The sequence below is a fragment of the Pteronotus mesoamericanus genome, unplaced genomic scaffold, assembly GCF_021234165.1.
Source record: "Pteronotus mesoamericanus isolate MK-2021 breed Mesoamerican mustached bat unplaced genomic scaffold, CSHL_Meso_final scaffold_507, whole genome shotgun sequence".
NCBI lineage: Eukaryota > Metazoa > Chordata > Mammalia > Chiroptera > Mormoopidae > Pteronotus > Pteronotus mesoamericanus.
This window is the reverse complement of record NW_026555319.1, coordinates 5,654,311-5,668,016: the sequence shown is the minus strand read 5'-3', so window position 1 is coordinate 5,668,016 and position 13,706 is coordinate 5,654,311. Positions and strand designations below refer to the sequence as shown.

At 43.4% G+C, this 13,706-nt stretch overlaps 1 protein-coding gene across 2 annotated transcripts in view; it reads right to left on the bottom strand.

Annotated features, from left to right (window-relative positions):
- PTPN11 (protein tyrosine phosphatase non-receptor type 11) overlaps positions 1 to 13,097 on the bottom strand; it is a 63,365-nt gene extending 50,268 nt beyond the window's left edge. For both annotated transcript variants that reach the window (XM_054594237.1, XM_054594238.1), the window contains exon 1: positions 12,875 to 13,097. In XM_054594237.1, coding sequence (XP_054450212.1) covers positions 12,875 to 12,888 — 14 coding nt within the window. In that variant the 5' untranslated portion in view covers positions 12,889 to 13,097. The remainder of the gene's footprint in view (positions 1 to 12,874) is intronic.
- Between the last annotated feature and the right edge of the window lie 609 nt (positions 13,098 to 13,706).

Genomic DNA, 13,706 nt, shown 5'->3' with positions numbered 1-13,706 from the left:
AACGTCCGATCCAAAGGCAAGCGATCCGAAGAGTCTCTGGTTCAATTCCTGGTTAGGGCCAGGTACCCAGTTGGGGGTGTACAAGAGGCAACCAATCGATGCTTCTCTCCCTCTCTTACAAGTAAAATATACTAATGAACTTCACAATAGAGAATTCGATATGTACTATCTTAATCAAGTGGTAAAATCCTGCACTGAGAACACTGTCATTTCTGTGATATTCCTGCCAAAAATGCATTACCTAATCTAATTAGGAGGGACATCAGACAAACCCTAAATGGGTAACATTCTACTAACTGGCACATACTCTTCGAAAATGTGAAAACTGTGAAAGAAGGGCTGGGGGGGGTAGTCAAAGAACTATCCAGATTACAGGCCAGTAACAACACGCAAGTACTGTAACACACGCACAGTTCTTTCTGGACCATATCAAGGGACCAAAGGGAAAAGAAGGGTTTTGTTGTTTGCTTTGTCTTTTGCTATAATGGACATTACAGAAATCATTTGAAAGGGGGGTAGGAATTCAGTGATAGTATTGTTATAATATAAATTTCCCTGATTTTGATGAATGTACCGTGACTAAGTGTGTGAGTGTCATTGTTTTTTTGGAAATACACACAGAAGAAATTCTGGAGCAAGGATGCGCCAAGTCTGTAACTTATTCTCAAATGGTTCGGACGGAATCCACTTCCAAAATTCCTCTCTAGCTTCCTGCACAATTTCCTTCATGGGCTCGAAAAGTCACCAAGATTTACAGTAACAAAAGTGATTTCTGAAGTCCAGTTATCCTGGACCTTTGCAGGCTAAATTCTATGCTCCCAGGGACTTAAGTCAATATTAAAGGTAGAGTCCTAGTACTGACAGCCAAATGAACTTTTAAGAGACTGCTCAATAAATACCGGCTAATTACAGAGTTCTACAGCAGTGAAGAAGACAGCCCAAGGGTGAACGGCTGTCATAAAATCGTGCATTCAGGCCACGAGAGGCCTACAGGCTTAGGGTTAGGGCTCTGATCACACAGACTAAGGTGCACATCTGAGCTCTACCACTTACTAGCTCTGTGACCTGGGTGAGTTCTTCTCACCTCGGATTCCTCATCTGCAAAATGGAAATGATAGTTCTTAGGTTCATTTTAAGAACACAGTGAGAATCCATACACTAGAACATTTTCAGCCATTAAAAGGAATGAAGTAATGATAAATTTGGATGAACCTCCAAATCACGCTATGTAAAAGAAGCCAGACACAAGAGGCCACATATTACGGGATTCCATGATGTGAAATGTCCAGAATAAGCGCATCCACAGAGACAGAAAGTAGGTTAGTACTTGCTTGGCAGCAGGGAATGAGGGGTGGGGGGTTATAAGTCCAGGGTTTCTTTTTGTGGTGAAGAAAACATCCTTCAATTGTAGTGATCACTGCAGTATGTGAATATACTAAAAACCACTGAACTGCCCAGGCTGGTGTGGCTCACTGGATTGAGCGCCGACCTGCAAACCAAAGAGTCGCTGGTTCGACTCCCAGTCAGGGCACATGCCTGGGTTGCAGGCCAGGTCCCCAGTTGAGGATGTGTGAGATGCAACCACACATTGATGTTTCTCACCCTCTCCTTCTCTCCCTCCTTTCTCCTCTCTCTACAAATAAATAAATAAAATCTTTAAAAAAACACCCAACAAACCACTGAACTGTATGCGTTAAATGAACGAACTGTATGGTATGTGAATTATATCTCATTAAAGTAATTTTTCAAAAAAGAATAAACTGGGCCCCAGCCAGGTGGCTCCATTTATTGGAACATTGTTCCATACACCACAAGGTTGCATGTTCAGTCCCCAGTCCGAGGCACGTATAGGAGGCAACCAATCAATGTTTCTCTCTCACATTGATGTTTCTCTTTCTCTAAAATCAACGAATATGTCCTCAGGAGAGGATTAAAATATATATGTACATATATAAATATATGTTATCTTGTGATAAACAATGCAAAGAGGCACAATAATTATAAAATATGATAGAACTGAGAGCAAACCTACCTGCCATAACAATATACATGAATGACTTTGTTTTCTACGAAAAAAGTTGACAATCCATAATGAAGACAAACACTATGATTATTTACGTACCAAACAACATAGCAATCAGCTTTATGAAGCAAAAACTACACACCTATTCCTAATTCTAATCAGAGTCTACTCATTTTAAAATTAAAATGGTTATATTGTAGTAGTGCAAAAATACCCTTAACCCTACAATTATTGGGTTAATGAAGTGAATAAAAGTTACTCTTATCTCCCTTCTGGGGAGGGTGAAGTGTTGCTGCTCTCGCCCCACGCCGCACTCCACTACCAGTCTTCATTCACTGAAGTGCCGCAGGCTCAGCGCCGCTATAGTTTCCGTCACTGGTCATCCAGCCTGGTCTGTTCCCTTACTGCCACCACTGTCGTCTCTTCCTTCTCTTTTAAAAATAGCTCTAAAACAACTGCTCAGGTTTTTCCTCGCCCTCTCCACTGTGACAGCAGCCTCAAGGGCAAGGTTTATGGCTTCCATCAAGATCTTTTCATCCAGTTACCCTGATTTTCTTCCTTTTCATTTGTTGTATGTTTATTGATTTTAGAGAGAGAAGAGATAGAACCATCAATGTGAGAAACATCGACTGGCTGCCTCCCTGCACACACCCCGACTAGATATTGAACCTGCAACCCAGGCATGTGCCTTGACCCAGAATTGAACTGGCGACCTTTCATTTGCAGGATGACACTCGACCCACTGAGCCACACTGGTCAGAGCTGAAGATTTTTCTATATCAATATATTCTTTTTAATAGCTACATAATATGCCATTGTATGAATATACCATCCATAATTTAATCCTTATTCTAGTATATTGATATTATTTCCAGGTTTTTGTTATTTACAGAGAACACAGCAGAACACATCCCTTACTATCATCTTTACACAATTAAATTTTTAGAAATAAAATTGCTTTGTCAAGACTTTTTTTTACTGACAAATTTGCCAAACTGCACTCAAAAGAAGACATTAGTTTCAACTTCCACAAATTGAGTGTGAAAAGTCCCTGTTTTCTCTCACTTTTGCCAATACTACACATATTACTAAACTTTTTCATCTTTGTTCAGCTTCACAGAAAATGGTCCCCCTCTAGTTTGCATTTCTATGTGAGACTAAGCACTTTTTTGTTTCCAGCCCACTTTTTTTCCCCTTTTCTGTGAGTTGCCAGTTTGGCATTGCTTGTTTTCTATTGGATTCTTTTCTTACTGATTTATAGGAGCTTTTGCTATAACCTGAAAATGATCCTTTTTTAAGTGTGCAGCGAACACCTGTCTTCCCCCTTTTGTGCTCTGTCTGCGGTATCTCTCGCCACAGACATTCACCTGGGCATGCTGACGTCTGGCAGACTTCTCCCTGGGGGCTCCTGCGTTTCTGCCTATGCCCAGAGAGACTGCGCCCACGGCAGCGCTCTGAGATGGAACCAATCAATGCTCTTCAAATGCTTAGCACTGAGCCAGACTGGCAAAGTTCACCTTAGCAACCAGAGATTTCAGCTTTAGTCAGAAAAAAACACAATAAACAGGACCTGCAAGGTATGGCCCCTACTTGACTCTCCCGTTCTGGTGACCTCTCTGTCTTCCTCATATGTGCCACATGTAGCCTCTGTACTTCCTTTGCTCCTTATTCAGATCCCCAACCCCATCCTACCTTCTCAAGGCACCATGGCTCCCTTGGGTGACACCAATGCGGGTTCCAATGCCGCGTTTCTACAACTGCCAGGTTACAGGCTGGCCGGGCAGCTCCACGAGGGCAGAGGAGCTTCCTATTCTCCCCGGCACGTACCTCCACCCCTCACACAGGAGTCAACACGTTATTCTTTCATAAGTATTCGTGGCTGCAAGAGAAAAGGGCAGCCCCGGGGTGGACCCCGTCACGGCTTCCCCCCCACGTCCACCAGCTCCCCAGCTGGCCTAGGTGGTGTCACGGGATGACGCTGCAGGGTCGGGAAGAGGCACAGATGTCAGCAGGCAAAGGCTCTCTTCTCAGTTAAAATGTCAAAATCTGGTATTTCCAAATGCATAAGAAGGCTTTGGGACAAGTTTTTGGCATTTGCACAGGTGCCTTAGACACGCACTTTGGAAATTCCTATTAAAATCACTGTAGTTACTAGCATACAGACTGGGGAAAATGTCCTCCTTGGACCAGCAACCGGGTCAGAATGGACTGAGCACCAGAAATAGTGACTGCTGAAGGGAAAGCTGGGTAACCAACCGCCACTTATACCCATCAGGAGTCTGGCCACAGGAGATAAGGCAGGGGTGGTCTCTTTACCCCTTTATTAAATCAACTATATTGTTTGATTTACAACTTATAATTATACCTATCATGTTATTAAGAGTGAACAGAGGTAGGTAGTGTTTACAGGGGAAACTTAGTAACCAGCACTTAACACAAAGGCTGGACAAAGGGCTTAATAAACATTAGTTATCACTGTCGCTATCACTATCATTTTTTGTGGAAGACATGCAAGGTAGATTCTTCTCTTGCATAATTATGTTATTTTCACATAGGCCATTTTGACATAGGTACCACTTAAGTTACGCTGCCTTTTCATAAATGTCACTTCACGGCTTCAGGAGCTGTCCCTACACTATATCAAAGAGCATGTGGAATTAGAAATTAAAAGTTCTATTCTATAACCCATCTACTTGAACTTTGATACATTGTAAACTCTTCTTCCTATTTTTCTCTAAAAGCGTTTGTAAAAAGCAAAAACCCTTCCCAATTATATGTTTAATATTTGTGTCCAATCATGGACAATTTTGTGATTTGCAGTATGCTTGTCACTTAACAAGGAGCAGTTAGAGTTCATTCAACCCCTGAGAGTGTAGTGAGGGTAAAGAACAATGGAATTAACAGAATTAGTATTATATTATAGGGCTGGCCTCAAGGATTGGGTACACTCCTAATATTGGGTACTAAGGCCCCACATCTCTAAGCCCCACCCCCATCTCCCACCTAATGTGAATGCAAACAATACAGGTTAGTCTACAAAAAAAAAAAAAAAAAAAGCTATGTAACTGCACCTATATGACCTGAAAGGAGAGGGAAAAGCAAATTAGCATGACTCCATTTGAGTTTATCAACAAGGTGATTAATACAGTGTCTCTAGACGGGATGAGAAGAAACATGAAATTCTGGTCCTCCCAATGTACACAGTGGGCGCTGAGGAATGGCTGTTAAAGGAATCAATTTGTGGGGAGTGAAGAAAAACCAGGTAGGCTAGAACACCAAAAGGCAGCGCAGGGAGAAAAAGTCACATGGCAGGGAGGGGCGAAGAACACCCTCCTCTTACAGGTCCCTAACATCTGCAAACCCACCAGCCCCTGACAATCCCTTCTAGTGGGCCACACCCTGGGCTCCCTCCGCTATTACTTAGGCTCCCAGGTCGTAACTGGGCCAGGGTGGGTGCCACCCAGTTCATAGAAGGTGTTGAAAATACACATACCATCACCGCCACCTCCGCCGCCACCACCATCACCACTTGTGAGAAAGAACCTCAAATCAATGCCTAAACAAAACGTGTAAAGCACACGAGTTCTATGCCGAGTGGGCTTGAAACGAGAGACAGGCTTCCTGCATGCAAGAATGTCTACACTCAAACTATTTGCCAGGAAATCACACCAGAAATTAAATGCCCTCGTTAGTGAATGCAGGTTCTGCAAAGGCTTAGCTGAGGCTAGGGGCTTATTTATTCAAGTGAGTCTTTGAAAAAGATGCTGATGAACCAAAAAGAAATTAAATGATGCTGAATATTTTGTCTTATCTATGCACCCCCTTCCCCTAGCAATGTGGGGAAACAGTCAGGCAGGCCAATAATTTCAGGAACTTATTCTCAATGCCTAGAAGGGAGTTTAAACTAGGGATCCAAAGTCTAATTTCAATTTCTTGCCTAAATATAAAGTGATATTGTGTATATCTTTGTTACTCGCAGCTCCAGAAAAATCATTATCTTTGTCCTTGGGGAGAAAATTAAGGGTTTTGTACTTTCTGCAGATTATAAGAATTTTCCTCTTTTCTAATTAAAATTTAATATTCTATAGGAAAAGGGTAAGTCATGAAGAAGGGGCAGTCAGTAGGGACGAGCATCCTTGTAACAGAGGCTCGGAAAAAAGTTGTTAAGGCAGCTTCTCAATGTTGGTGGACAGCTATGTCTTTATGAATCATTACCTTCTCATGAAGTTTCATTGGTCAGCATCTCTACCCTGACGACAAGGCAATAAATGGAGACTGCCTCCAAAAATCTCCCCACGAATGGCTTCTATCCTATGTTAAGGCCCCCGCTCGCTTTTCTGCTCTCGAGTCCGCTCCTGCCTCCTACAATCCTTCCTTCACATCAGCCGGGGGGATATATTTAAATAGATCAGCTCATGCTACTCCCCTGATCATATACTTCTATGATTTTGCATTGTTCTTTTTTTTTAAGATTTTATTCATTTATTTTTAGAGAGAGGGGAAAGGAGGGAGAGAAACACCAATGTGTGAGAGATACATCAATCAGTTGCCTTTCACAAGCCCCCAACTGGGGACCTGGCCCACAACCCAGGCATGTACCCTGACAGGGAATCAAACTGGTGACCTTTTGTTTCATAGGCCGATGTTCAATCCAATGAGCCACACCAGCCAGGGCTTGCATTGCTCTTAAAATACAAACCCAACTCCTGTGGTCCACAGGATAATGAGGACCTCAAAATTCCATGTGTGGTCTAGTCCCCAACTATGCCCCCAGTCTCACAGCTCTTGCATTTGCTCCCTCTGTTCTTCAAGCACGCCAAGAAGCCCCCCCACCTCAGTACTTTCACACTTGCTGTTTCCAGTGCCTAGCAGAGGAATCCCACAATAAACACTTCTTCAATGAATGGACTCACATTTCATTAGAGTGGACCAGTGAGATGATCAAGATTTCTATCTATAGTCTATTAGCTGTAAAATAAACATGTTGTGCCATGGCTGGTGTGGGTCCATGGATTGAGCACTGGCCTGGGAACCAAAAGGTCATCGGTTCGATTCTTGGTCAGGGCACATGCCTGGGCTGCAGGCCAGGTCCCCAGCTGGGAGCATGAGAGAGGCAACTGATCTGTGTTCCTCCTTCTCTTTCTCACTCCCTAAAAATAAATAAAATCAAACATGTTGCATGTGTATATATGCATACATATATGTGTACAGACATATATACAGCATACGTGTATGTATATATCAAATACAAGCATATGTGTATTCTAAATAGTATATTCTATGTTGATAAATCTCAATTTCTGTTTGGTGCTACCTTCATCAAACTCATTTGAGGCTGGTGTACAAAGTTTGCCTTCTGCTCTAAAGATATATGAATTTTTATCTTTCCTATTTTAATGTTGCCAGGGACCACAGCACATAAAAGTTTGCTAAATGCATACAACCCTCCAAACCTTGGTAATGAACTGGGCTGCATTTTGGGGTGTTGGAACCCACTGCAGGGGTCTCAAACCCCTGGCTCCAGTCTACAGCTCACACAGAAAATGCCAGACATCAGTATTTGCCTTTGGGTATTCCATGCCATTGAGCTGGCCAGACTCCTGGTGGCCTATGGGTGAGTGTTGTCCTCAAGGTCCTGTCTTCAACAGCCCTGCCCAGCTACTGTAGACTCATGCCTATGGCTTCTTTCTTGTTGACAATCCATCTCTCATTTGGTCTTCTTCCTTTTCTGATGCCTTCTGTTTTTCCCAGCATTTTTGACTGTGCCAAAGAGCCCAGCCTTCTCATGATGTAGGAGAGCTTCAGTTTTGTCATTTTTGCCTCCAGTTGTTTCAGGTTTAATTTGCTCTTGGACCCACTTGTTCATCTTTCCAGCTGTCTAGCATCCCCAGGGCTTTCCTCGAACACCATCTTTCAAATGCATCAACTTCTTTCCTATCAGCCTTTCCCTTCCTTATTTGTCTTTCCGTTCCCTGGAAAGGGCAGCATAGCCCTGATCAGGTAGCTCAGCTGGTTAGCGTGTCATTCCGATATGCTACAGTGGCAGGTTCAATCCCTAGTCAGGGCATATACAAGAATCAACCAGTGAATGCATAAATAAGTGGGACAGGTCAAGTTTCTTTCTTTCTCTTTCTCTTCTTCTCTCTAAACTCAATCAATCAATCAATCAACAGTAAAGGTCAGTACTGAATGGCAAGGGCTGTCTGTGTTTCCCAAAGGGAAAGAGGAATAAACAGTGTCCTCTATTGTTTTGTAAAATAAATACAAACAGGGGTTGGCTCTGCTTTCCCAGGATCTTGCCCAACTCACTAACAGTCTCCACATTGACCATGCGCAGGAAGGGTAAAGACTCTTAGCAGTGGCTCCTGAACGTGAGCAGCTCTGGCCAAAAACCTTAGCTTTCGTTGGGACATGGCATTAGTAAAAGACATCCCAGTTTCAACTGGAAAGACGTAGAACTGTTCTTTTTCAGCCAGGCAAGTTTATTTACTTACTCCCACCGGAGATAAACAAACATGGCCACAAGGGAGAGCCTGGGACAAAATGTACTTGACCTGCAACAGAGAAACCAAAAGCCAAGCGTCTCAGAGCAAGCTAACTTTTCTGCTCCTCTCAGCTCAAGTCATCATACATTATCTTTCAGAGGAACAAAAGCAAATGTAAAGGCTATACCACACACTGAGGGAAAACGGAAAATGCAGCCAGTTTTGTCAGCTGAACGAGGCAGAGTAGGGCAGGAAAGCAATCTCAAAATTTAAATTCAGTACCACCCTCACTAAATTATCTGGGGAAATGTCATTTAATTTCTCACTGCCTTCCTTTCCGTGCCTGTAATGTTGACAGTTTTCAGTACACTGACTATACTGATGTTTTAATTACTAACTGCATACAAAATATAGACTGTAAACACAGGAATCAAAAATAATTACTTTAATAATTAAGCAAAACAAAATTCAGAATAATACCTGTCATTCGAGAGTTGGCTCATCTGATCATCTCTTCAGAGAGATTTTTTTCCTAAACTCTTCATCAAAACTAAACACCTTCTCCCCATTTCTGGTTTATTTTCCCCCTCCCAGCAGTTATCACTTACTACCTGGAATTCTTATTTATTCATGTGTTTGTCTCCTCTCTTTCTCAGCCATACGGACAAGCAATCTTTGCCCTTCTTACTGCTTTAACTTGACTGGCTGAATAACTACTTGAATGAACTAATACTGAGGTTAAAAAAGAAGAATGAACTAGTCAGAAGACTGACACTATCCGCTTTCAAGACTTGTTATAAAGCTGCAATAATGAGGGCCATGTGGTATTAGCATAAAGACAGAAAAACAGACCAATGTAACAGAATAGAGTCCAGAAACACACTCACATATAAATGGACAACGGATTTGAAACAAAGGTGCAAGTTCAATAAAGACAGTCTTTTCAACAAGTGGTGCTGGAACAACTGGATATACATATGCCAAAAAGAGAACATGAATCCACACCTCATACCACATACAAAAACTAACTCAAAGTGGATCAGAAACCTAAAACTTTAACACTTATAGAAAACTTTTGAGACCTTGGGTTAAGCAAAGATTTCTTCGAAATGACACCAAAACCATTATCCCTTTTTAAAAAAATGATACAAGGGATTTCATCCAAATTAAAAACCTCTGTTCTTCAAAGACACTATTTTAAAAAAATGAAAAGCCACAGACTAAGAGAAAATATTTGCAATTCTGATAAAGGACTTGTATCCAGAATAAAGAACTCTCAAATCTCAATACTAAGAAAACAAACTAAATAAAAGACGGAAAATATTTCATCAACTAAACATGTCACCGAAGAAGATATACAGATAGTAAATAAGCACATGAAGAGATGTTCAACGTAGTCACCAAAGAAAACACAAATTAAAACTCAGTTGGTTGGGCATCATTCCACAAAGCAAAAGGTCATCAGCTGGATTCCTGGCCAGGGTACAGGCCTGGGTTTTGGATTGGGCCCAGGGTCAGGGCGCGTACAAGAGGCAGCCAATAATGTTTCTCTCTTGCATTGATGTTTTTCTCCCTCTCTCCCTTCCTCCCTTACACTCTTTGTAAAAATAAATAAATATAATCCTTTTTAAAAACTACAATGAGATACCATAACACACCCACTAAAACTTAAAAACTGATCAAACCAAGGGCTGATAAGTATGTGGAAGAACTGTAACTCACCTGTACTACTGGTGGGAATGTAAATGGTATAACCACTTTGAAAAAAAAGTTTGGCAATTTCTGGAAAAGCTAAATATACATCTACTATATGATCCAGCCATACCACTGGTAGGTACTGAAGAGAAATGAAAGCGTATCTCCACACAAACTCTTGTACATGAACAGTCAGAGTAGCTTTATTTGTGACAGCCAAAGTCAGGAAACCACCCAAATGTCCATGAACAGATGGACGGATAAACAATTGGTGGTACATCCCTACGATAGAATATTATTAAGCAATAAAACTAAGTAATAAACTATTGATACATACCACGACATGGATAAATCTCAACATAATTATGCTCAGCACAAAAAGTCAAATATGAAATTCCATTAATCTAACATTCTAGGAAACGCAAACTACTGTATAGGGGCACAGAGCAGAACAGTGGTTGCCTGGCAAGGGCAGGATTATAAAGGGCACGAGGAACCGTCTCAGGCTGCGATGAGTATGTTGATTGTCTTGACTGTGGTAATGGTTTCACAAGTGTGTATGTTTATCAAAACTTACCAAATTGCATATTTAAACATATGTAATGTATTGCATGTCACTTATACCTCAATAAAGCTTGTTCAAAATGATAAAAAATACACCAATAATCTGAAAAATTGTAATTCCCAATTACGTGTTATGTTCATAACCTGCCTTTTTAGGTGGCAGGCCTTTCTTATTAACAGGTGAGTCAAGGATGGCTGGAAAAGAGGAGGAATTACTCCATTTCAACTGTCATCTTTATCACTTGCTGTTTTCACTATACCCACACTTTCCTGCTTCTAGACTAACAAGCTGGACAATGTAGGGTCTATCACTACCCCGTCCCTACCCCATCCCCAGCCCCCAGTCTTTTGTCTCCCAAAGAAGCAGATCCTTACTTGTCTGGAAGAGCAGACATAAGGAACAAAAGGCTCAATGACTATTTGACAGATTAAAGAATAGACAACTATTTCATTTAAAAGCTCCCTAAAGAAGTACAACATCTGAGGCTATACACAGTTCTGTTGAAATGCAGTTGTATACTACCCAGATCTGTAAGCACTTGCCAACAGACCTGACCAAAATCACTCCCAAAGCTTCCACTTTTTGTTCTAGATCCACCGATGAATAATGTGCAGGTGCATTTAGAGTAGGCATTCCTAATATTTTGAAAAGTCTCTCATTCAAATAACCCCAACACCTTGAAACAGTTTTTCAAATGTCGAAGATATTGACCATACCCAAAGAGTCAAGACTAAACAGTAAGTCCTATATGTGAATTGTATATAAAGAATGGCGACACGAAATAGCAAGATCACCATCTGAAAACAGGTCACACTACTGTTTAACCACAAACACAAGGCTTAAAAAATTAGTAATAGCCCTGGCTGGTGTGGCTCAGCGAATTGAGTGCCAGCCTGTGATCTGAAAGGTCACCAGTTTGATTCCCAGTCATGGCACATGCCTGGGTTTTGGGCCAGGTCCTCAAGTTGGGCAAGTGCAAGAGGCAACCAATTGATGTTTCTCTCCCTCTCTTCCCCTCTCTCTAAAAAATAAATAAACAAATACAATCTAAAAAAAATGTTTTTAAGTGATTAGCAACAGTTATAAAAATAAGAGCAACATGACGATTAACAGTGGGGTTTCTGGCTCCATCACTTATTGGTTCAGTGACTTTAGGAAAGTTACCTAACTTCTGGAACTCAGTTTACTCCTCTTTAAAAAGGGGATAACAGTCCCTAGCTCCTAAGGTTATACTGAAGATTAAATGTGTTTGGCTTCAGCAACAGCTTAATATTAGCTATTAGTATGACCCTGAACTTTCAAAGGATCTCATTAATTCACTAATCCTTCTGACTCAGGTTCAGGTCTTGCCATTTACTAGCAATGTTACCTCTGAGCCTCAGTTTCCACATCCGTAAAACGAGGGGTGATTAATGTTACCTGAGTTTTAAGGTTGTGGTGAAGGATTAAATAGCTAGAGATTCGGGTCCCTTCCGTCTGATGTCTCAAAAAACGAAGATCGCAGAGGAAGGAAATACTTCTAATAGCTGCAGATACAGTCAGTTTTTCCATTTTTGGCACGTGAGGGGGGGAAGGGGGTGATGCAAAGACGCAAATAAAGGGGTCAGGGATCCTGAGTGAAGCCCCCAAACGCACGTAAGAGGCAGTGACTCCAGCAGCTCAGCCGTCGGGGGCCCGGCCCCGCGCAACTCCCTCCCCTCCCCTCCGGCGTCCCGGGCCCAAGAGCCTCCCCGAGGGAGCGGGGTTATTTCGGAATCACCATGAGGCAATTCTCATGAGGCAATGGGTCAGGAATGCGGCGCCGAGCCGGGCCTCTGGCGTCCGCGGTTCCCGCAGCGGCTCTACCTGACTCCGGCCAGACCGGCATCACCAGGGCTGCGGGAGCCGGAACTCGGGGAGGCAGGAAATGAATGGGGACTCGAGGGGTGGGGGCGCGGTGGGGCCGAGCCCCAGCCCCAGGAGAACGAGGAGGTTGGGAGGAAGCCTGCCCTCCCCACACCCGACGGGCAACCGAAGCCCAGCCGGGGCGCCCCCTCCCGGGCAGGGTTGACCGAACGCAGTAGGGGGCCCGGCCGAGGCCGCGCCGGGCCCCTCTGGGCTCCTCACCTCCGCGATGTCATGTTCCTCCCGCCCTCCGGTTCCGCGACGGACCCGCTCCTTGCTCAGGCTCCGCTGGACCCGGTCACCATCGGGATGGCCCGAGGGAGGCCCGCTCGCGACCGGACGGGGCAGGGGCAGAGCCAGCCGGCTGCGCGCAGACCCCCCTCCAGGCCTGGGGATCCAGGAGACTGTGCAGCCGCCCCCCAGCCCAGTTCGCTCCTCCTCCTACCCCGCCCTTCGCCCCCGGCGCCGTAGTGACGTCACCCAGAGCGACGCCCACCGCCACTTCCTGCTTCCAGTCGTCTGGTACCGAGTGGCTGCTGGTAATGGCAGTTTGGTGGCTCCGTGGAGCTGAGCCTCACAGTTCGCAAGGCACCTTACCATCCTCCTTTACACCTTGACGGCAGAGCGTGCGCTGCGCGCTCAGTGTTGTACACGCTTCCAAGAACCGATCGCTTCTGCTCCTACCGTGTCAATGTCCATCCCTGCCGTAACTGCCAAACCGAATTTCATTCATTTCACTTTACAAACGGCCGTTCCACCTAAGGAGCTGTATAACCTTGGAAAATTGCTTAATTTCTCGGAACCTCAGTTTCCTTCATTCTTTCATTTCTGTAATTTTATTTTCTTCATAAAATTATTACGAGGGTTAAGTTTGTAAAATGCTTGGAACTAGGCCTGGCCTATTTAGTAAGTGTTTTGTAATTGTTAGCTGTGTTATTATAATAAAACATCTGTTGAGTGTTTTCTATCAACTAGGCACTGTTTTAGACTGTAGGGATGCAATAGTGAAGTGAAAAGACAAAAATCCCTGTGTTCCCCCCTGGGAGGAGCTACA